General features: G+C 42.2%; 1 protein-coding gene across 1 annotated transcript; it reads right to left on the reverse strand.

Moving 5' to 3' along the window:
* Positions 1–5,715: 5,715 nt before the first annotated feature.
* On the reverse strand, positions 5,716–23,107 carry LOC147364830 (transmembrane and coiled-coil domain-containing protein 5B). The gene is made up of 10 exons (XM_086322064.1): positions 21,234–23,107; positions 20,804–20,921; positions 20,466–20,516; positions 19,818–19,886; positions 18,041–18,097; positions 17,498–17,557; positions 16,865–16,929; positions 7,591–7,666; positions 6,948–6,995; positions 5,716–6,014 (listed from the first exon to the last, which is right to left on the reverse strand). Exons 1-10 carry the CDS (start codon positions 21,371–21,373, stop codon positions 5,814–5,816), a joined length of 885 nt encoding a protein of 294 aa, XP_086178190.1. The 5' UTR covers positions 21,374–23,107; the 3' UTR covers positions 5,716–5,813.
* Positions 23,108–23,787: the final 680 nt, after the last annotated feature.

Consider the following 23,787-nt stretch of genomic DNA (forward strand, 5'->3'; position numbering starts at 1 on the left):
AGCCATAAGTATACATAGATCCCCTCCCTCTTGAACCTCTCCCCCAAACCCTACCCATCCCACCCCTCTAGGTTGTCAGAGAGCACTGGGTTGAGCTCCCTATATTATACAGCAACTTCCCACTAACTATTTTACAAATGGTAATGTGTATGTTTTAAGGCGACTCTTTCAATTTGTCCCACCCTCTCCTTTTCACCCCACCCTTCTCCATGTCCCAAAGTCTGTTCTCTATGTCTGAGTCTGTATTTCTACCCTGCAGATAGGCCCTTAATGGCGCTCACCTCACTTTGCTTTACCTTACAGTTACTTAGTACTTTCTTCCCCTTGCTAGTAGATTATAAACTCTTTCAAGGTAGAAGTTAGGTAATCAATACACAATTCTGCTATGTGCTAGGTAGGTACGAGAGACATGAAAAATTGTTGAACTGACTCTTTTTCATGCAAGGTTGGTCAGTGGTGATCTTCCCAGTTGGACAATACCTCAGGGAGAGGATATGTTTCTCATGACATAGGAAGTCACTGGTACGCTTGGCTCCCTGCTTTTGTTGACTCTGATCTAGTTTCCTAGACCAGAGATGCTCAGACTGTGCCTCGAGAGGCAGATGGATCTTTCAACACCTTGTCTCAAATTTACCTCTGATTTCCAGACTGCAGCACTGACTGTGAATTGTACAGGGTTTACACACTCATGTGGTTTTGTTTAAACTTGACTGAAAATGTAGTTCTAGGCCCAAGAGTCCTGGAAGGTATAGAATCTCCTAACCACCTACATTTGGAGCAGGAGAATTCTAGCAAAAGGAGGGATCCAAAGGCAGGAAATCTATTCCCCTTTTCATTAAACCTTCTTGACATTCCCCTCTGCCAAGCTGCCCTAGCCTTCACCTCCATCCCGTCTTACTGCCCCCTGAATTGTGACTCTTTTAATGCCTGCTTAAAATCACTTCCCTCGTTCCCTTCACTCTTCTGTGAAATAGCTCTGTGGAGCTGAGAAAAGCCTCAGGCTAGATCCAGGCTTAGCTAATCTTCCAACAAACCTCCCAGAAGAAAACTAAATGCTGAGCTCCAAACAGGGATCAGTCTCCTACAGACTGTCGGCAAAGGGTGGACAGTCACACGCTAGGGCAACTTTGCCAGCTGAGCAGGAAAACCTTCTTCCTGCCGGAGCAAGTGGAGGGAGCAAAACCCGCTCATTCGTCGTCCCTACCACAGGGCTGGCAGCTCTTGAACTCAGGGACCATAGAGTCCACTGAACTCCCAGAGGGAGCCACTAATGTTGTTCTTTCAAGCCGGCACCCACACGCAGGGGGTGAATGACATAAAGGCATAAAGACAAGGATTTAAAAAGATCTGATGAAGTTCTAACTGGTGTGTATATATGGTGTGTGGGAGAATGATCCACCAGGAACGATTCAACTGGGCTTTGCAAGAGAGCGATCTGCAGGGGACACTGGCACCCCTGGACAGGGTCTGGTTCCTTCCAGGTCCAATTATTTTGTACTAAAAGATGTAACATGAGAGTGGCATGGTTATATGTAAGAACTAAAGCTTGCAAGTGGACTCCCCAAGGGCTGTCTCAGGCAAAGTTGCTCTAGACAAGTTACTATTCTAATGCTTACTTCAGTGTCCCTGTTACTACCTTGATTCAATACCCTCACCCACCTTCAGGTGACAACGGCCTTAATATTTCTTTCAGCTCCTCCCTTCCCCCTGTAAAATCCAGTTCTTCCACTTTGTATTTGTACTAAGATACAAATGGCCCTCAATGCCTTGATAAAACATTTATCCAAGTTATCTTTTATTTTAATGGGAATCTTTAAACTAGAGGAATAATTCAGCTCCAAAGGAAAATTTAAGACAGTGAAAGGAATTATACTGGATCTCAAGAATATAAGTAATGGAAAAGTAACTAATTTATGAGTACTGATTCAATAGTTCTAATACTCAGCAGATTAATTTTATATTAGAAGATGACTTCAGGGGTCTAGATTATGTCTTTCTAACTTGCCCTGCATGTGTCCTAGAGGAGCCCAGAGGTGGCCTGTGAGCTCTGGCTCTGCCATTTACCATCTGGATAATATCAGGCATTTCAGCAAACTAGGAGATAGAGATCATAGGCCCAGAGAGGGTATGTGACTATTTGGCTTGTAGAAAATCAGCTACATAACAGAAAGACTGGGACTAGTGTCCAAGGCTTACTTCCTTATTTGGTGCTTTTTCCTAGACAACACTGGTGTTTACGAAAAGATATTATAAAGTGCATTTTTTAAAGGTACTTTTAGTGCTATGTTTGGAATAGGAAAGATGAAGGGTGGGCCACGTCTTAGGGTATGCTATATAATGTTAAAAGATAAGAGTCTATTCCACTTCAGCCTTCTTTATCAAAGAAATTGATCTTTAGCATGGATAAGAAATTTATCTTTCGCATGGATAAGAAAAATAGCCAAAATAGTTAACTGGTTCAAGTTTTATGATAGGTTAAAAGATACAAGGAAAGTGCTTAATCCATTTAACTGAAGTCTTCAGCCCAAAAGACTTTCCATTTCAGAATACTGGAGAAAAAAACTTGGCAACTGCTGCAACAATTTCCTGAGGGAGAGTATAATTAGCTACTTTAAAGCCAGGGTTAACTAGCTGCCTGGGGTCAACAGTTATTACAAAACTGAAGACCTCTCTCCATCCAAAGTTCAGCAATGTCTACTCTACCAGGTGTCTCAGGTCATTCAATGGGCCAGTAACTCCTTCATATAGTCTGGGTTTTGATTGCAACAAACTGAAACAAAGCATCCAAACCAACAAATGAAATTTAATAGAGCAAGCAGTAAGTTCTCCATGGTTTTTAGTATCGTTTTGTTTGTATGATTTTTTTTTTTTTAATCTGTACAAATAAAAAAGAAGGGATGTAGGATAAAAATAATTCATGTCTAAAAAGGTTAAGAATCTCGGTTGACTCCAAGCTCATATTTTTGAGAGATATAGCAGGCAAAATGACTAATGAAATTTTAGGCAGTATTAATAAAGTCATAGTTGTTTAAACTAAAGGGATAATAGGGCTACAGTATTCTTGCCTGGAGAGCTCCATGGACAGAGGAGCCTGGTAAGATACAGTCCATGAGGTTTAAAGAGCTGACCATGCCTGAGTGACTTTCACACACACACACACACACACACACACACTCGGTGCCAAACAGACCTCATCTGTAGGATATTCTGTTCATCTCGGTAGATGCCAGGGAAGGGTAAATCAGATAATACAAGATCTAGAAGCCATGTCATGTGACAGCTCAGAGGACTTGCAAATGTTCATTTGGAGAACAGAAGGCTGTTCATTTTAGTGACTAAAATATACAAGAGGCAGTCACTTTGCTGTGTTGCTATATGCGGTTAACTGCTAGATGAAGGCAAACTCTCATATAAAAGAAAGGAAACTCTTGTAGTTGAATGCCCACCATGTGCCCTTTGCTGTGTTAGGCGTGTTATATCATTTTGTTACAATCTTTCAGAAACCGATGGGTATGTGAGGGTTGGATATGAAAAGCTCCCATTTGCTGGAAGTCCAATGTCCAGCTCAGCACTGTTCATTTAAAGAAGCAGTAACCACTCTTGTTCTTCCCAGAACTTTGAATGTTTTCCAGGCCCTTCAGGACTCAGCGTCCTTCTTGGAGCCAGGCTCTCCTGGCGGCAGAAAAGGTCACTGTGCTTCTGCAATGTGAATTTCCAATACAACTTGAGGGTTTCAGTCCCCAGTGGATTGCTGACTACAAATAAGGAGGTACCTAGCCACAGTTTTCCTAACCCGGTATTTCCTAGCCAGTCTTGATTGGGACGGGCCCACATCTATCTAGGATGTGATATGGGAAGGGCTGGGTATTGGAGGGGCACCTAGGCATTTCATGCACTTATGAGGGACTGTGTGACCAGAGATGGGAATGACTCAGGAAGTAATGTTCTGTGGATACATCTCTTGGCCAGTTGCAGGTGTTTTCCTCACATACACCTGTAGTTTAGAATCAGCCCAGTCCTGAAATCCTCCAGCCTACGGCATGTGTCTGGCCAGTGAACAGAGGATCAGCCAGGATCTTGGTACTAACCAGTAGGCTATCCTACTCCTACTCAGCTCAGAGGATTCCAATGAAGAGAGTTTAACGAAGGGATTATTAGAGAGGTGTGAGCAGGAAATCAGCAAAGGAAACTCAAAAGCAACAAGAGGCACACTCCACTTTCTAGGCCAGGTACTTTCCGTCTCCTAATTGGCTCAGCCACCCACCTTGGTACCCGCATGCCTTCATTTCCTTCAGGTCTTGGTTATAATGCTACCTTCTCAAGGGAACATTGTAACTGCTGCTCATCATCCTTTCTTTCCTCCTCCCCCATATCTTAATGCATCTGATATTTTTATATTTCAATAATTTATTATCTGACTCTACTCACTACAGCTTCCCAGGTGGCTCAGTGGTAAAGAATCTGTTGTAACACAGGAGATGGAGGTTTGATCCCTCAGTCAGGAAGATCCCCTGGAGGAGGAAATGGCAATCCACTCCAGTATTCTTGCCTGGGAAATCCCATGGACAGAGGAACCTGGTGGGCTACAGTCCATGGGTTTGCAAAGAGTTGGACATGATTTAGTGACTGAGCATGTACACACCCACCACAATGAGAGCAGAGATTCTTTTGCTGTTTCATTCATTGCTTTAATCCCAGAGCCTGGACCAAGAAAAAGGTTCAATGAATATTTGTTGAATGAATGAATGAACGAATACTAATTGGACTTCTTAGAGCTCAGACAATTGTCCAAGACCCACCTTTCTGCTTCAACTTGTTAATCACACGCCTGCCTTTTGGAGGGAAGCCCGCTGAAATGCAATAGAGCTTGTATTTGACCACAAGAGGGTGGTGTTGATCAGTTTTTCTTTTTTTTTTAGGAGTCTTGAGACCACTCATTCACCCTCTCCTCCTTAGACCCCCAAAAGAAAATGTGAGATAGGGTCATGTCTGCAGCCAAAGCGAACACACAATGTGTCTCTTCAACCTCGACATTGCTATGCAAGTGAAATTCAGTTAAAACCTTTGCAAGAGAATGGTCTTGGAAGGAGAAAAGTCACCAGAAAGCAAGGGCCTCAGAAATGCATAGGAGGAAGGAGCTGCCAAAGGAAGATGCCTCCACTACTCAGCTTCAGTATCCAGGAGACGCTGCTCTCCAAGGAGTCTTTGTAAAAACGTTATGCTTGGGGCCATGTGTGCTAATACAGAATCTAGGTATCAGAAGCCCCACCCTCAAGACAGTAATGATACTGCAAGGCAGAAGTGGGCAGGCCAGTAAGGGAAGCCTGGAGAAGGTGGCAGCAGCATTTGGATGATCAGAGGAGGCATTATGGGAGGGAAGGCATTTGAATTATGATTTGATTTTATTATAGCACTTGAATTTTAGGGTAATTTTCTTCTCAATTGAGAATGAGTAACCATCTGTGTACATGTAAAAGGTCAGCTTTTCAGGCAATCCCACTCCTATAAGACATAGAACAATATAAAATAAGAGAACTTTAGGGAAGATAATGTATGGTTATCTTCCCTAAAGGACCCATGGACCAAATTCTCAGACTAACACAGTGAACTCTGATCAAACATATGTTTTATTTGAAAGAGAGACACTCTGGAGAAAAAGCATGGGAAGAGAATGAAATGAAGAGGTCAGATGTCAAAGCAGCAGCTCTGAGTCAGAGCTCCTACTTCTTTCCTGGCCCATTCCCCACTTGGGGGCTAGAGCCATGCCCTCCTCTCCACTTGGGTGCAGTGTGAAGCCTCCGGATCACTCCAGACTAATGTGGTAGAACTTCTTCCACCTCTAGAGTGAGGAAGGGAAATAAGGCATCCCTCAGCCTCGTCAAAGTTTCTCTGCTCATGACCATGGGCAGGGCGTCCACAAGGAGGTCTGGGTTTATGTACTGCAGGTAGAAAAGCACGTAACCCAGCAGCCTAAAGAAGATCATGACCACGAAGATAAAGTACCTGAAATGCCTGCAGAGAGACATTCATCGTTAGCGTAGGGGAAAGAGACAGCCTGGGAAGCAGCAGCGGGAGGTGAACCTCACCTTCGTAAATGACCGTGAATCACTTTGGTTGGGCTGGCCTGATAAGGACGTGGGGCATGCAGACATAAAGGGTGAGGGCAGGGGGTAGGTGATAATAGAAAAAGACTGATGTGGTCGTGAGGACTGGGATACAGCCCTCCTGACTTCTAAGCCCTCCAACAGAATAGATGTCCACACAGAAGAGCTGGAGATGCAGAAGGATAAGACCTTCCAGGTACTATATATGCAGGCCTTTGTGGGGGTTGTCACAAGAGATCCAGAACTGCACTCTTGAGAGTCTCTCATCAGTGGTCCTCCCCACTCTACTAGAGCAAGAACTTTTAGACTGTGAAATATGTCTGGGCCATCTCTGACATTAACATCCACAGAAAATGATTGGGTTGTGGGTTTCTTTTTTTTTTTTTTTTTGCTAAACATCAAGTGCCAAAAGAAACCAACTTGGGAATTCCCTGGCAGTCCAGTGGATAGAACTCCATGTGGGCTTTCACGGTTGAGCGTGCAGTTTCAATCCCTGGTCGGGGAACTAAGATCCTACAGGTCACATGGTGTGGCCAAAAAAGAAAGGAAGGAAGAAAAAAAGAAAATAAGGAAGAAAAATAAACTGAAACAATAATAGGTTGTGTGCATGTGTTTTCTTGTGTGCACCCAAGAAAATTCCACCCTAAAAACTGGCCCAAGGCTTTCCATCTTTAACTATACTAAAATGTCACAAATTGGAGCTTTTCATTAAAGTGCCACATGGAGCATCTTAGTCTCCTTGTTTCAAAAATTAAAAAAGAAAAGGCACGGAGTTCAAGTGATTTTTTTTTTCTCTAAAATTTTACAGCCTGCAGTAAAAGAACTAAGAAAATTAATGCATCTTAAACTCTCTTTCCAGTAAAGAGGAGAGCAGATTATCAGGTTCAGGATCTGAAAAATAGAAAGGAGCCCTACTATGAATCTTAAGAGTGGAAATTGAAATTAAAATGCAAGCTTCACCTTAAAGGTCTCCAAAACAGCCATTTTCTCCAGCCACCAAGTCCTACATAACTCTGGTTTTCAGAAAAGAAGAAAGGGAGAGATGGCAGAAATCTGGGGCTGCCTGATATTTTCTGGTTGGTAGATGTGTTTATCCTTATTCTACATGCTCTTATCAAATCCTTATTGCTACAGACTGAACGTGACCTAGACTAGGAAAACAGGAGATTCCACCACTTACCTGTACCAAAAGATTCTCTTCTGTTTCTTGACGATGGTCTTCTCCTGTGGGAAGCAATAAAAGCCACAGGTGTGCCTGTCCATGTGCTCATAAAAAGGCAGTGTAGTAGGGTGGCTAAGAGCTTGACCCAGGAGTCACTGCTCTGCCACTTCCTAGCTGCTGTGGTGTGAAGCAAGGTACTGAGCCTTGTTAATTTCCTACCTCTAAGGTTATTGAAAAGAAGGGATGGGACCAGGGGGCAGGAAGGGGGAAGCCAGGGTATGAAAGGACAGAGGAAAACTCCAATTTGGGACAAGGAAAACTTACCATATTGCTTTGGATGGTCTCCACCAGAGTTGACCCCGGTTTCACTATTTGGGTGGCGTTGTTCTGGGCTTTGCATCTGGGTGACAAAGATCAGATCCAAGAATTAAGTAACATAATCTGTGAGACTGATGAAAGATGCTTTTCTAAGTCATGCAATGTATGTGATTTATTTCCTAGATTCTTGATAACATTCACAAGGCTCAATATTCAAAATGCATAATTGGTCAATATTCAAAGAAACAGGAAAAGGTGGTCCAGTCTCAAGAGAAAAGACAACCAATGAAGAGTAACCATGACACAACCCTGATACTGGATTCACACTGCAAAAATGTGAATTCTGTCTCCTGCTGGCAGTTCAAACTTCAGTTCAGGTCTGATGTCCTCAGCTGGCCACAGAATGCCTTGGGAGTGCATGGTTTTGGAGGTCAGCTTGTGATTTGGTCAGAGTTTAGATAAAACTCGAGACTCTCCATCTCTAGCTCTCTGTTTTTTAATCCAGCAGTTTGACTATACTGAGCTCTGTCCTCTAGTTTCTATCTCAGAAAGACTGTACAGTTCCCTCAAGACTTTTAAATTGACCTTCACATCAAGTTTAGCTTACCCTCAGACTCAGTTCAGTTCAATTCAGCCACTCAGTCATGTCGGACTCTTTGCAACCCCATGGACTGCAGCATACCAGGCTTCCCACTCCATCACCAACTCCCAGAGCCTACTCAAACTCATGCCCATCAGGTCAGTGATGCCATCCAACCATCACATCCTCTGTCATACCCTTCTCCTGCCTTCAATCTTTCCCAGCATCAGGGTCTCTTCAAATGACTCAGTTCTTCGCATCAGGTGGCCAAAGTATTGGAGTCTCACCTTCAGCATCAGTCCTTCCAATTAATATTCAGGACTGATTTCCTTTAGGATTGAGTGATTAGATCTCCTTGCAGTCCAAGGAACTATCAAGAATCTTCTCCAACACAACAGTTCAAAAGCATCAATACTTCAGCACTCACCTTTCTTTATAGTCCAACTCTCACATCCATACATGACTACTGGAAAAACCATAGCTTTGACTAGATGCACCTTTGTTGGTAAAGTAATGTCTCTGCTTTTTAATATGCTGTCTAGGTTGGTCATAACTTTTCTTCCAAGGAGCAACCATCTTTTAATTTCATGACTGCAGTCACCATCTGCAGTGATTTTAGAGCCCAAAAAAAGTCTCTGACTGTTTCCATTGTTTCCCCATCTATTTGCCGTGATGGGACCAGATGCCATGATCTTAGTTTTCTGAATGTTGTTTTAAGCCAACTTTTTAACTCTCCTCTTTCACTTTCATCAAGAGGCTCTTTAGTTCCTCTTCACTTTCCACCATAAGGGTGGTGTCATCTGCATATCTGAGGTTAGTTATTGATATTTCTCCCGGCAACCTTGATTCCAGCTTGTGCTTCATCTAGCCCGGCATTTTGCATGATGTGCTCTGCATATAAGCTAAATAAGTAGGGTGGCAGTATACAGCCTTGACGTACTCCTTTCCCAATTTGGAACCAGTCTGTTGTTCCATATCCAGTTCTAACTATTGCTTCTTGATCTGTATACAGATTTCTCAGAAGGCAGGTCCAAGGTGGTCTGGTATTCCCATTTCCTTAAGAATTTTCCACAGTTTGTTGTGATCCACAAAGTCAAAGGCTTTGGCATAGTCAATCAAGCAAAAGTAGATGTTTTTCTGGAATTCTCTTGCTTTCTTGATGATCCAGTGGATGTTGGCAATATGATCTCTGGTTCCTCTGCCTTTCTAAGTTCAGCTTGAACATCTGAAAGTTCACGGTTCACATACTGTTGAAGCCTGGCTTGGGGAATTTTGAGCATTACTTTACTAGCATGTGAGATGAATGCAATTGTGTGGTAGTTTGAGCATTCTTTGGCATTGCCTTTCTTTGATATTGGAATGAAAACTGACCTTCCAGTCCTGTGACCACTGCTGAGTTTTCCAAATTTGCCAGCATATTGAGTGCAGCACTTTCACAGCATCATCTTTCAGGATTTGAAATAGCTCAACTGGAATTCCATCACCTCCACTAGCTTTGTTCATAGTGATGCTTCCTAAGGCCCAGGACTTCACATTCCAGGATGTCTGGCTCTAGGTGAGTGATCACACCATCGTGATTATCTGGGTCATGAAGATCTTTTTTGTATAGTTCTGTGTATTCTTGCCACCTCTTAATGTCTTCTGCTTCTTTTAGGTCCATACCATTTCTGTCTTTTATTGAGCTCATCTTTGCATGAAATGTTCCCTTGGTATCTCTAATTTTCTTGAAGATATCTCTAGTCTTTCCCATTCTATTGTTTTCCTCTGTTTCTTTGCATTGATCACTGAGGAAGGCTTTCTTATCTCTCCTTGCTATTCTTTGGAACTCTTCATTCAGATGGGTATATCTTTCCTTTTCTCTTTTGCCTTTAACTTCTCTTGTTTTCTCAGCTAATTGTAAGGCCTCCTCAGACAACCATTTTTCCTTTTTTAATTTCCTTTCCTTGGGGATGGTCTTGATCCCTGCCTCCTGTACAATGTCACGGACCTCCATCCATTGTTCTTCAGGCACTCTGTCTATCAGATCTAATTCCTTGAATCTATGTGTCACTTCCTCTGTATAATTGTAAGGGATTTGATTTAGGTCATACCTGAATGGTCTAGTGGTTTTCCCTACTTTCTTCAAATTAAGTCTGAATTTGGCAATAAGGAGTTCATGATCTGAGCCACAGTCAGCTCCCAGTCTTGTTTTTGCTGACTGTATAGAGCTTCTCCATCTTTGGCTGCAAAGAATATAATCAATCTGATTTTGGTATTGACCATCTGGTGATGACCTTCAGACTAAAAGTGATCAGATGAGAAAATCGCCTCTTGCCTTTCCCTTCTTCCAATTGTCAGCCCCCCCTCCAGAATTTGCTTGGTTTTATTCACTCTCCAGGGCCTTCTGATTGTTCAGTCATTTGTTTTATTCTGTTGCTCAGAGTTTAGAACTGTGTCCTGCCAGAGGGTCAGATCCAGTAAAAACTTTTAGACTTTTCATGGGAATCTTTTTGTAATCATCAAATATAGAAGAAAGGAGAGAAGCAGCCCAGATTTCAGGATCTGGCCTTGATGGAATAGTTTGCATCAGGCTAGTCCATCTCTACAACCAACTATAAAAACTGGACAAAGTACATAAACAGCCATTTGAATGAATTAAAGAATGCAGTCAGAAGATGAGGGGATACATATCCTGAGCAAAGTAAAGCATACTGAGATAATACCTTCATTCATCCCAGGCCTTTCCCCAAGGGCACTTGTCAATTTGCGGTACAGTGAATAGAGTCCAAGCAGCAAGTGGAAGCATCAGTTGGCTGAGACAGAGATTGGAGTTTAATTCCCTAGGGGGGAAAGTCCAAGGAAAGAAGGAACCATAGAGAAATGAGTTCAAATATCTGCATGAATTTCCCTTAAAGTGATAGCTGGCTCTTAAGCTGTATATGAGTAGCTCAGGATTCCAAGAAAGCCCAGAAAGCAGAAGATGCCTCAAGAGCTGAGAAAAGATTATAGTAGTCATGCTGTTCTGGGAAGTAGAATTTGGAGTTTGAGACCTGTTACACTCAGACCCTAATGCTGGGAAAGATTACAGGCAAAAGGAGAAGGGGTGATAGAGGATGAGATGATAGGAGAGGATCACTGACTCAGTGGATGTGAATTTGAGCAAACTCTGGGGGATAGTGGAGGACAGAGGAGCCTGGCATGCTGTAGTCCATGGGGTCACAAAGAGTCGGGCATGACTTAACAAATGAACAACAACAAACATGGAGACAGAGACTGGAGTTTAAGATTGTGAGAGGGAAAACCCAAGGAAGGGTTTCAGTCCTGAATCTATCTGAACTGTTTCAGCTTCCTGCCCTTCACTGCTGCTGTTCACCCTCTCAGTCATGTCCGACTCTTTGCAACCTCATGAACTGCTGTGTGCTAGTTTTCCCTTTCCTTCAATATCTCCTGCTGCTGCTGCTGCTGCTGCTAAGTTGCTTCAGTCGTGTCCGACTCTATGTGACCCCATAGACGGCAACCCACCAGGCTCCCCCGTCCCTGGGATTCTCCAGGCAAGAACACTGGAGTGGGTTGCCGTTTCCTTCTCCAATGCATGAAAGTGAAAAGTGAAAGTGAAGTCGCTCAGTCATGCCCAACTCTTAGCAACCCCATGGACTGCAGCCTACCAAGCTCCTCCATCCATGGGATTTTCCAGGCAAAAGTACTAGAGTGGGGTGCCATTGCCTTCTCTGAATATCTCCTGAAGTTTGCTCAAATTCATGTCCATTGAATCGATGATGCCATCCAACCAGTTCATCCTCTGCCTCCTCCTTCTCATCCTGCCCACAAGCTTTCCCAGCATCAGAGTCTCTTCCAGTGAGTTGGCTCTTCACATCAGGCGGCCAAAGTAATAGAGCTTCAGCTTCAGCATCAGTTCTTTCAGTGAATATTAAGGGTTGGTTTTCATTAGGATTGTCTGGTTTGATCTTCTTGTAGTCCAATTAACTCTCAAGTGTCCTCTACAGCACTACACAGATCGAAAGCATCAATTCTTCGGTGCTCAGACTTCTTTATGGTCCAATTCTCACATACATACATGACTACTGGAAAAACCATAGCTTTGACTATACAAACTTTCATTGGCAAAGTGATGTCTCTGTTTTTTAATTTGCTATCTAGGTTTGTCATAGCTTTTCATTTAAGGAGCACGTATCTTAATTTCATGGCTGAAGTCACCATCTGTAGTGATTTTGGAGCCCAAGAAAACAGAATCTGTTTATACTTTTCTCCCACCTATTTGCCCACTACTATGAGGTGATGGGATTGGATGCCATGATCTTCGTTTTTTGAATGCTGAGTTTTAAGCCAGCTTTTTTACTCTCTTCTTTCACCCTCATCAGGAGGCTCTTTAGTTCCTCTTCACTTTCTGCCATTAGAGTGGTATCTGCATATCTGAGGTTGTTGATATTTCTCCCAGCAATCTGTCCTTGGGTGAGTCATTTATTAATTCCTTTGCTTTGGAGGGATAGCAGTACATGAATTTTCAACTGTGCAGACGACTTGTGCCCCTAACCCCCACATTGTTCAATCTATAAATGAATTTTATTTTTATATACCATTAGTAATGAATTAGAAAATCAAATTAACAATTTTTTTATTTACAATAGCATCAAAAATATCAAACCTAGGAATAAATCTGATGAAAGATGCACAAAACACTATAGAAAACTACAAAACATGTTTAAGAAAAATTAAATAAGATCTAAATACATGTAGGGATAAAAATGTTCATGACTTGGAAAACTCAATGTTGTTTAGATATTGTTAATCTCCATATTTATCTATGAAGTGAAGTGAAGTGAAGTCGCTCAGTTGTGTCCGACTCTTAGCGACCCCATGAACTGTAGCCTATAGTCTCCTTCGTCCATGGGATTTTCCAGGCAAGAATATTGGAGTGGGGTGCCATTTCCTTCTCCAAAATAGATTCCATATAATTATAATCAAAATCTCAGCAATTTTTTTGGTAGAAATTTAGAAGCCAATTTTAAAATTTATATGGAAATTCGAAGAGCCAAAAATAGCTCAGATAGTCTTGAATAGTCTTGAAGAAAAGCAAAAAGTTGCAGAACTTAAGACATGCTAAATCAAAACTAATTAGAAAACTAAATTGTAATTGTAATCCCTGTCAGTCAGTCAGTTCGGTTGCTCAATCATGTCCTACTCTTTGCGACCCCATGGACTGCAGCACACCAGGCTTCCCTGTCCTTCACCAACTCCCGGAGCTTGCTCAGACTCTCATCCATCGAGTCCGTGATGCTATCCAACCATCTCATCCTCTGTCGTCCCCTTCTCCTCCTGCCTTCAATCTTTCCCAGCATCAGGGTCTTTTCCATTGAACCAGTTCTTCACATCAGGTGGCCAAAGTATTGGAGTCTCAGCTTCATCATCAGTCCTTCCAATGAATATTCAGGGCTGATCTCCTTTAGGATTGACTGGTTTGACCTCTTTGCAGTCCAAGGGACTCTCAAGTGTCTTCTCCAACACCACAGTTCAAAAGCATCAATTTTTGGTCCAATTTTTTATGATCCAACTCTCACATCCATACATGACTACTGAAAAACCATAGCTTTTATTATACAGACCTTTGTCGGCAAAGTAATGTCTCTGCTTTTTAATATGTTGTCTAGGTTGGTCATAACTTTTCTTCCAAGGAGCAAGCATCTTTGAATTTCATGGCTGTAGTCACCATCTGCAGTGATTTTGGAGCCCAAGAAAAGAAAGTCTGTGACTGTTTCCATTGTCTCCCCGTCTATTTGCCATGAAGTGATGGAACTGGATGCCATAACCTTTGTTTTTTGAATGTTGCATTTTAAACCAGATTTTTCACTCTTGTGTTTCATTTTCATCAAGAGGCTTTTTAGTTATTCTTTGCTTTCTGCCATAAGGGTGGTGTCATCTGCATATCTGAGATTATTGATATTTCTCCCAGCAATCTTGATTCCAGCTTGTGCTTCATCCAGCCTGGCATCTCGCATGATGTACTCTGCATATAAGCTAAATAAACAGGGTGACAATATACAACTTTGACGTACTCCTCTTCCAATTTGGAACCAGTATATTGTTCCATGTCCAGTTCTAACTGTTGCTTCTTGACCTGCATACAGATTTGTCAGGAGGCCGGTAAGGTGGTCTGGTATTCCCATCTCTTTCAGAATTCCGGTAGTCTATGCTTGTAGTCTACACCTCTATCCTTGTGTAGTACTGGTGCAGGATAGAGGCACAAACCAATGGCACAGAATAAAATATCCAGAGACAGACTCACACATATATTAATATGTCACCTTACTTATAAAACAAGGCACCACTGAAAATGCATGCTCTTTTAAATAAATGATGCTGGGCCAACTGGCTACCCACACATGGAAAAAACACATCTTGATCTCTACCTCACACCACACACACAAAAAACAAATTTTACATGAATGTTTACATTCATTTGAATGTAAGAGGCAAAACAAACAGAAAATTCTTTGGCAAAGCATTAAAGAATAGTTTTATTACCAAGAAAAAGTACTGAGCAAAAAAAGGAAAGAAAAAACTTTCATGGATTGGATTTCCTTAAAATTAAGAAATTTTTTTATCAAAAGATTCCATTAAAAGAGTAAAACAGAAAAGCCATAGAAATGACTGTAACGTGTGTTTGTGTGTCCATCCATAACTGATGATGGACCTCATTAAAAAATATAAGGAAATCCTATAAACCAATAAGAAAAAGATGGATAATCTCCCAAATAAAGGCAAAAGACTTATTATAAAAGGAGATAACCAAATTTCAAGTAAGCATTTTAAGGTATATATATATATATTAATAATCAATAGTGAAATGCATTATTAAAATAAAAATTAGATATCACTATACTCCTGCCAGAGTGGTTAAAATTAAAAAGACTGTAAATATGAAGTGGAAATGAGGAACAGAATAACTGGAACTAGTATAGATTCTCATTGGAGGAGATTCTGGTAATCCGCTTTGGAAAATCATTTGACTTTGTTTAGTAAAGCCACAGATATGTATACTCAATGACTTGGGAATTCTACTCCTTGGTATATAACTTACAGAAATGAAATATGTATGTCAACCAAAATACATGCACAAAAATGTTTATAACAACTTTAGTTGAATAACCCCAAACTGGAAATGACCAAAATGTTCATCAATGGTAAAATAGATAAATTGTGCCATATTCCTACAATAGAATACTATATACACAGCTAGGAAAAGGATGAACCACAGAGCCATGCAGCAATGTGGATAAATATCAGTGAAAGCCAGAGACAAGAGAGAACATACTGAGTTCACATGAAGTTCAAGATCAGACAAAACCAAGAAGAAATGATGGAAGTTAGAATCACGGTTACTTTTGCAAGAAATGAGGACTGAGAAGAGAGCACAGGGAGCCTTTTGGTGTACTCAGAATGTTCTGTATCTTGATCTGAGTCATGTTAACACACCACTTGAGATTTGTGCACTCTATGTATATTGCGTAATACAATATAATACATAACATAGTTAAAGAGTATAAGCAAACAATGGAAAGTGTGGCAAGTCCTAAACCACACAAGTCTACAAATACAGAATGTATGTAAATGGCTCTCACTGGGGCCCCCAGTGGGGGTTCACCATGTCCTGGGAAAGGGGTCAGCACAATCAGTTTTTTCAAGAACAACATTCAACTGAGGATGCATGAAAAGAACGTAAAAAAAAAGAGACCTTTTAGGGAACCCTCTTACACTGTTGGTGGGAATGCAAACTAGTACAGCCACTATGGAGAACAGTGTGGAGATTCCTTAAAAAACTGGAAATAGAACTGCCTTATGATCCAGCAATCCCACTGCTGGGCATACACACTGAGGAAACCAGAAGGGAAAGAGACACATGTACCCCAATGTTCATCGCAGCACTGTTTATAATAGCCAGGACATGGAAGCAACCTAGATGTCCATCAGCAGATGAATGGATAAGAAAGCTGTGGTACATATACACAATGGAGTATTACTCAGCCATTAAAAAGAATACATTTGAATCAGTTCTAATGAGGTGGGTGAAACTGGAGCCTATTATACAGAGTGCAGTAAGCCAGAAGGAAAAACACCAATACAGTATACTAACGCATATATATGGAATTTAGAAAGATGGTAACAATAACCCGGTGTACGAGACAGCAAAAGTGATGCTGATGTATGGAACAGTCTTATGGAATCTGTGGGAGAGGGAGAGGGTGGGAAGATTTGGGACAATGGCATTGAAACATGTAAAATATCATGTATGAAACGAGTTGCCAGTCCAGGTTCAATGCACGATACTGGATGCTTGGGGCTAGTGCACTGGGACGACCCAGAGGGATGGTATGGGGAGGGAGGAGGGTTCAGGATGGGGAGCACATGTATACCTGTGATGGATTCATTTTGATATTTGGCAAAACTAATACAATTATGTAAATTTTAAAAATAAAAAAAAATTAAAAAAAAGAGACCTTTTAAACACCAACTGCTGAGAACGGCAAGAGAGAAGCCTGAATGCTGATGATTTTTCAGTACAGAACATGGAGCAGAAGTTGACAGGGATAACTTGTTGGGGGCTATTTATAGTGACACAAACTGGTCTGAGAAGTACTCTGCCCTTCAAGGACCACTGGGGACTATAGCTTCATCCCACCAATGAGGTCATTTTCCCAAACTTACACTTCTTTTTCAAGAAGAAGCATCTCCTTTTCCTTTTCCATCTGTCTCAGAATTTCCTGGTATTTCTTCCCATGGAAATAAAAAAAATATTTATCATAATCAAGAATTTCTGTATTCTGAATTTCTGTATCAATGACATTGATAAAAGATTCTCTTAAGACTAACTCCTAATTTTCCAAATGGTGCATGCAAGAATGTACACACACAAGTATGAAGACATTCTAATAAAAATTAGGACATTAGTGACTGGATGGATGAATATGGAAAAAAAAAGGAAAAGCATTCTCTCTTCGGATCCTGCTTGTAGGAAAATCCCAGCTCTCACACTTACTAGCTATGTTTTCAGAGCGCATTACCAAACTTCTTTGAACCTGTGTCCTCTTGATCATAACAACATGATCCTCAAAGGGTTACTGGACAAACTAATTGAGGAAAATACTGTATGTAGATTGCTTAAAAATACTATATGGGCCAGTATAAATAAATCCTTAACATACATCTGGTTCTTGTTGCTGCTGTTGTATAAACGGTATTTCCCCTAGTGGCAGATTTTAGCCTAAATGAGAAACCAAGGGATCCATGGCATTGGAACAATTCTGCCTCTACTATGACTTGTCCCCAGAGGCAGTGTACCTTTATGTAGTGGGCCTGATCCTCACAGAGCTGATACACAGATTGATAGTCACTCTCTATCTAGAAAGAAAAGAGAATTAACAAATTTCATGGATTAAATCACAATGAAGCCTGGGCTGCTCCCAACTGGTGCATTGGCTATTTGGCTGGTTACCTAGCAACTTCTTACCAGGGAAAGCAACCACATCATGAAACCTTTGATCTCATCATTCATGAGCAGGGTCTAATTTTGAGCAAAGAAAGTTGTTTTCCCAGGTTCTCATATGCTTTTACATGAGACATCAGGAGATGTTTCAGGGCACTTAGATATGGGCTTCAACAACAGTGTTTGAGTATTTGAGGTAGAGGGGTATTTAAGGAATGACAAGACCAGTACTTTTAACATAAGTTTTCTTTTCCTTTACCTGCAGGTGAGTCAGAAATTCACTTGCCAGATATTCTTGCTCCTCCCCCTCCCCTGCCTCCAACTGTTCTTTCTAAAACCTTTGGGGTTCTCTCTCGTTTGTATCCTGAACAGACCCTCAGTGGAGACTCCACCTCTACCTTGACCAATTCCTTCTCTTGACTGGCACAGGATTCTGTTGACTTCTGTAGTTTCACCTGTTAAAGACAGCGTGTGACAGCAGAAGGTTGAGAGCATTCTTCTGTGAAAGCAAATGGGTAATATTCATCTTCCCCAGACAGACAATGAGCATGACGATGGTGGTGGTGGTGGTGGTTTAGTCTCTAAGTTGAGTCCTTCTCCAGGGGATCTTCCTGATCGAGGGATCTAACCCATGTCTCCTGCATTGCAAGCCGTGTCCTGCATTGCAGGTGAACCTTTACTGCTGAACCACCAGAGAAGCCCAGGGCATGATGATAATGTATCATATAGTGAGGACTGCTGCTGCTGCTGCCACCAAGTCATTCAGTCGTGTCCGACTGTTTGCGACCCCATAGACGGCAGCCCTCCAGGCTCCCCTGTCCCTGGGATTCTCCAGGCAAGAATACTGGAGTGGGTTGCCATTTCCCTCTCCAAATAGTGAGGACAGACCATAACAATCTGGAGTGGGCAATATTATTGGCCCATTTACAGGTGCTGCTGCTGCTGCTAAGTCGCTTCAGTCATGTCCGACTCTGTGCGACCCCATAGATGGCAGCCCCCTAGGCTCTTCTGTCCCTGGGATTCTCCAGGCAAGAATACTGGAGTGGGTTGCCATTTCCTTCTCCAATGCAGGAAAATGAAAAGTGAAAGTGAAGTCGCTCAGTCGTGTCCGGCTCCTAGCGACCTCATGGACTGCAGCCTACCAGGCTCCTCTGTCCATGGGATTTTCCAGGCAAGAGTACTGGAGTGGGTTGCCATTGCCTTCTCCGATTTACAGGTGAGGAGGAGACAAAAGCAAGGAGAGGTTTAGTGCATGACTTATTTAAAATCACACAGCGGCAGAGTCAACGTTTAAGCCTTGGTTTTTTGACTGCCCAGTCTTTGGACCTAATCACCCTTCTTCCTCCAGTCCTACTGACTAAAGTGCCAACCTGTTCCTCCATCTTATACTCCACTGGGTGCACTCACATGCAGTCTGAATCATGGAGCACAAGAGAAACCTTCTGCCTCTTTTTCAGAGAAAAACAGAACAGCAGTGCTCTGGCATGCTGGACTCAGCCAAATGGTCATATTTGCCACACAAAGCTGCAGAGAGCACCTCAATAGGATTTCTGCCCTCTACTGGGCATCCAGTTCATCTTTTCATTCAACAAATATTTAGCGAGCTACTACCATGTGCCAGACATTATTCTAGAATCACACAGACAAAACTTCATGCCCTCATTGGGTTTGCCACCTAGTAAAACATTCAATTCAATTAAAAAACAAACAAACAAAAAACTCCCTTAAGTTACAAACAATGGGTTAGAAAATCAAATACAATTGTTGACCTATCCTTCTGCAATTGTGGAAGTTAGTATTTTCTTCTTCCTTGACTACCTGCATTTGTGTGTCATTTAGATAATAAATTTTTAGAGGGCAGGTCCCGATGGGCATTCAGAATGTATGTCCTATTGACTGATGGATGAAGAGGTTTCTGGAGCAATTCCCTTCTCTTTGGGGCATTGTAGTCATCTCTGCCACCAGTGTGACTAAAACTAAAGTTACGAATGCTGCAAAATAATTTATGAATGCCGCCCAGGTCAGGGGATAAAGCAGAGGGAGCAAAGGACACTGGCTCACCTCTGTGAGCACACAGACAGACTTAGCCTGGTGGGTTCTTGGAAGCTGTTCCTCCCCAAAGTTAGAATGACACCACATCTCCCAGAAAATCGGTAGATTTGCTTTTCTACTCACCTTCAATTCTGCCAACATCTGCTTTAGGGCTTCTTTATCCAGGCCAACATTCTTAAATTTCCTTGAAATCTGAAATACCATCCCCCAAATTGTAAACTGAGTAAGGCATCCGGACATGAAAACGTGGCATAGAGTCAGACTTGAAGGTCTCAAAGTAGCAGAACAGTGGTTAATTGATTCAGATCCCAGATGGACGCTTAATAGAAAAGTGTCTCTTCCTTCCTCTGGAATCTGCCTGACTCCATGCCAGCTGAACAGACCCTTTTGTTCCCAGAGCCCATGAAAAGTACGCACAAGGGAGGCAAGGCAGGTGGGGAGACAGGGAAGAGAAACTGGTGCAGAGCAGCTGTGGGAGGGAGGGGCAATTCTCTCCTCTCACATTCCTGTAACCTTCCCATCCCAGAGCTGTAATTCCCAGAGGACAAAGGATGGTATCAATTAGCCAGTTTGTTCTAAGAGATTTGGAAGGCAGATTGGGAGGGAGCACACACATTTTGCCAGTTCCTCTTCCTCCTGTCTTTCTGACTGGGGAGTTCAGGAAGATGATGGATCCTATTGGGATTCCTAAGAAATGAGCCTCCTTTCAAGGGTGGGCTTATTATCCTGGGACCACCCTCCCTCCCCCCAAAAAAGCTGGTCCCACTTTACCTCCTTCTGCACCTCCACCACACTCCTGCTAAGAATTTCCTTATTTTTTTCCTGGGGAAAGAAAGAGGTAAAGGATACAAACCACACGCTGCTCTCAAACCCTCTTCCTTGCTGGGCCACTGAAATCCCATCCAGGGACGAGGGCCCCACACAGAGGATCTGGGAACAGAGCCCCGGTCTCGCCCCCATGCCAAGCACATCATGCCCAAAACACTTTGTTAGACAGCTGTGATTTCCACAGACACAGCAGTGACCAGCAATGATGGTCCCCTGGGAAAGAGAGACTGGTGGATTGCAGCAAAATGCATCACACTGTCCTTTTCTAGACACCTCCTTACCAGCTTGGCCGTCTCTAATTCCAGGTCCCGCAGGGCTGCCTCCTTCTCAGCTGTGCAGTGGTCCAGCTCCTCCCTCTCTCTGGCTTGTCTGACAGACAGCGTGATATCTCTTTCCAGACTGAAACACAGTCACCCAGGGGTGGCTCAGTCCAAAGGAAGCTGCCAGGGCCCCAGCTTGAGAAGCTACGCCAAGGTCTCAGGGAGCCAAAGTGATCACCCATTGCAGTGGCAATAAAATAATGGCTTAATGTGGAAGCGTAGTGAAAAATCTGTACATAAAACCTTTTGAGGACGCCACTGTTTATAGTTTAGAATTTAAACAACTTGCCTCAATTCATGGACAAAGAGGTAAACTTTCCTCCCACCCACCTCTTGATCCCAAGGGACCTTCAGATGAGGAGACCTTTCCCATCCAACTACAAAGCCTGACCTTTGAATAGTTTCTTCTTTCTCTTGAATTTTTTTGAGAAGAACCTGATTTGCCTCATCCATTCTCTGCAGGTCCTTTTCAAGGTCTGAGTTCAGGGAGTCCAGGTTCTGCTTTGTGATCTCTAGTTTCGGTATTTCCATCACATCCCTCCTGCAGGAAAATCATCCCATTACCAAACTCAGGACAGGAAAACAGATGAGCTGTCGTCTCATTTATCGCCCTGTCTTATGTTGTCACTATGCCTCACCAGCCTTGCATTATCATTGTCCACGATAAATTGATGTCTATGATGTTTTGCATAAACCAAATTCTTGGAGTCAAATCACATTTTAATTTAAAATATTATAGATGGAACCCATTACAACACAAATCTTTTATGAAGCAAAAGAAATATTTTTTTCATTTGAATAATTATATTCTAACTTACTTGTTTTCAAAAAATTTATACAGAGTATGTGGACTCCACACCACACATATAAAGAATTCAAGGAAGAGGCACGTTTTCAGTTTTCCTTTGTTACAGTCTACTAAGGAGTTTATTATATTGAAAACCTTCTGCACTAGTCATGTAGGAACATGGACTGGGTAGGGGGCAGGGACGAGGGTCTTTTCCCTAAATAAGACTGATTTGCTTTTGGAGACATTGGCTGTCTCTACAAACCCCACTTCTAGTCTGATGAAGTCCAAAGAACTGAAACCGCCTTTCCTCCCTAGGAAGGCTTCCGGGCTTGAGGACACTGTCTTGCACAGTCAAGGTTTCCTTCCTTACTGAATTGCAGTAGATGCGTCCCATACCAGTTCCTCCTCCTTGTTACTTACACATCATCCAACGGGTCCTGTCCAGCTTCTCCCATTGTAGGTCTCCTATGTTGTGAACATAAACATGTGTTATGGAAACAAAGCTTCTACTGTTCAACATAGTCATTAGCCCAGGAAGGAGCAGAGAAAAGGTTTGACCAGGCAAGACAGAACCAAGACAAAACTTATGCCTCCTAGACCCTTTCGTATTTCAGGATCAGTTGCAATATTTTGCTAGATTTCAGTAAGCCAGATCATATCTCTTAAATGAATCTCATAAACGAATCCCATTGGAGTACAGAAATCTTTTTGTTTTCACAAAAGTGTTTTTACACTTTGGCTACCTTGCCCCTTTCTTGCCTGCACATTAGCAGGTAAAATGCTAGGAGAACTCAAGTTTGTGTCTATTGGCAAACACACTGAGAGTTTATTTCTAACCCTGACCTTCAGGGAGACTTAGGAAAAAAGAATGATAGAAAAATTGGAGGATATAAAAGAATTGGTTGGCTGATTTCTTTCGGTCTATAGCCATCCTACTTTTTTACAAACTCTAGATATTATGGCTGGGTTGACGCTGAAATGGGAACAGATAAAGCAGTGTGGGCAATAGGATATAATGACTGAAAGGAGTCATATGAAAATGTCAGGTTCTCAGGGATGGTATCTGCTCCACTGCATCAAAATTAAAGTTCACGACTGAACCCAATCTAACAAAAGGAGAACACCAAATTTCCTTTCACATTCCATCTTCTCTTCCTTCTCTCTTTCTTTGAAGCTTTTTTGGTTTTAATTCCCCTTTTAATTCCTTTCTGTACCTTCTTCTCCCTTCATAGCCCTCCCTGAATTTCCCTTTTCTTTCTACTCTCTTTACACATTAGGAAGCCCAGCTTGTGATGATGCCCTTGAGCTCACCCTTCTCATCCCAATAGAGATTTCTTCTGCTCCCACTGAGATTTCCAACTGAATGTCACAAGTTTCAGAAAAGGTATCTCCTTGATGATGGCATGCTCCACATACAGCTGGACCTGTCATCTCTAGCCGGGTGGGGCAGCATGTCATAGTGGATAGGGGTGGGTGGGGTGAAAGCAACTCCTTGTCATCTCTGTAGGCAGAATGAGAGCAGAGTTCAGAACTTTAGGACAGTTTAATTCTCTCCCTAAAGAGCGATAAGACCCATGGAACAAATTTCTGGACACAGTTTAAACTGCTCTGAAACAGCACTCATCTCTATGGGACACATTCCTTCATTTCCCCAAACCCATTGACCCAGCAGTAGTTGATATCATGCTCATTTCCTTCACAACCTCTGTGTGGTATGTGAGCAAATTACTGTACCCAAATCCAAACCAAGCACCTCTAGTCAATGCAGTTAAGAGGTGAGAGGCAGGAACATCTGAGAGCAGGGTAGGAAGAATATGAAAGATGTCTTATCTATGAGCCAAGCAAATCCTCATTCTTTATCAAGTTGGATTTTTGGAGCAGCAAAACAAATTTCTTTATTTTTCCTAAGGAGGCACAGCCAAGTCATTGGGAAGGAAAGCCTGGTGTTTCAAAGGTAGTTCAGTATGTGGAGGTCAAGCTGGAAGGAGGAAAGAGGAGGGTTAGGTCCAGAGACCCTACTCAACTGCTCACTTATAAATAATTCTATCCTCATTTTTTTGAGATCTTAAATTACTGGAATAGTAGATGGGATTTTACATTATCAATGTCACTCTACTAACCAGTTCTAGATTCCTCTCTGTATTGATGGAGGAAA

This window comes from Bos grunniens, chromosome 10 (assembly GCF_055505025.1).
Source record: "Bos grunniens cultivar Pamir isolate PY7600 chromosome 10, Bosgru_T2T1.0, whole genome shotgun sequence".
NCBI lineage: Eukaryota > Metazoa > Chordata > Mammalia > Artiodactyla > Bovidae > Bos > Bos grunniens.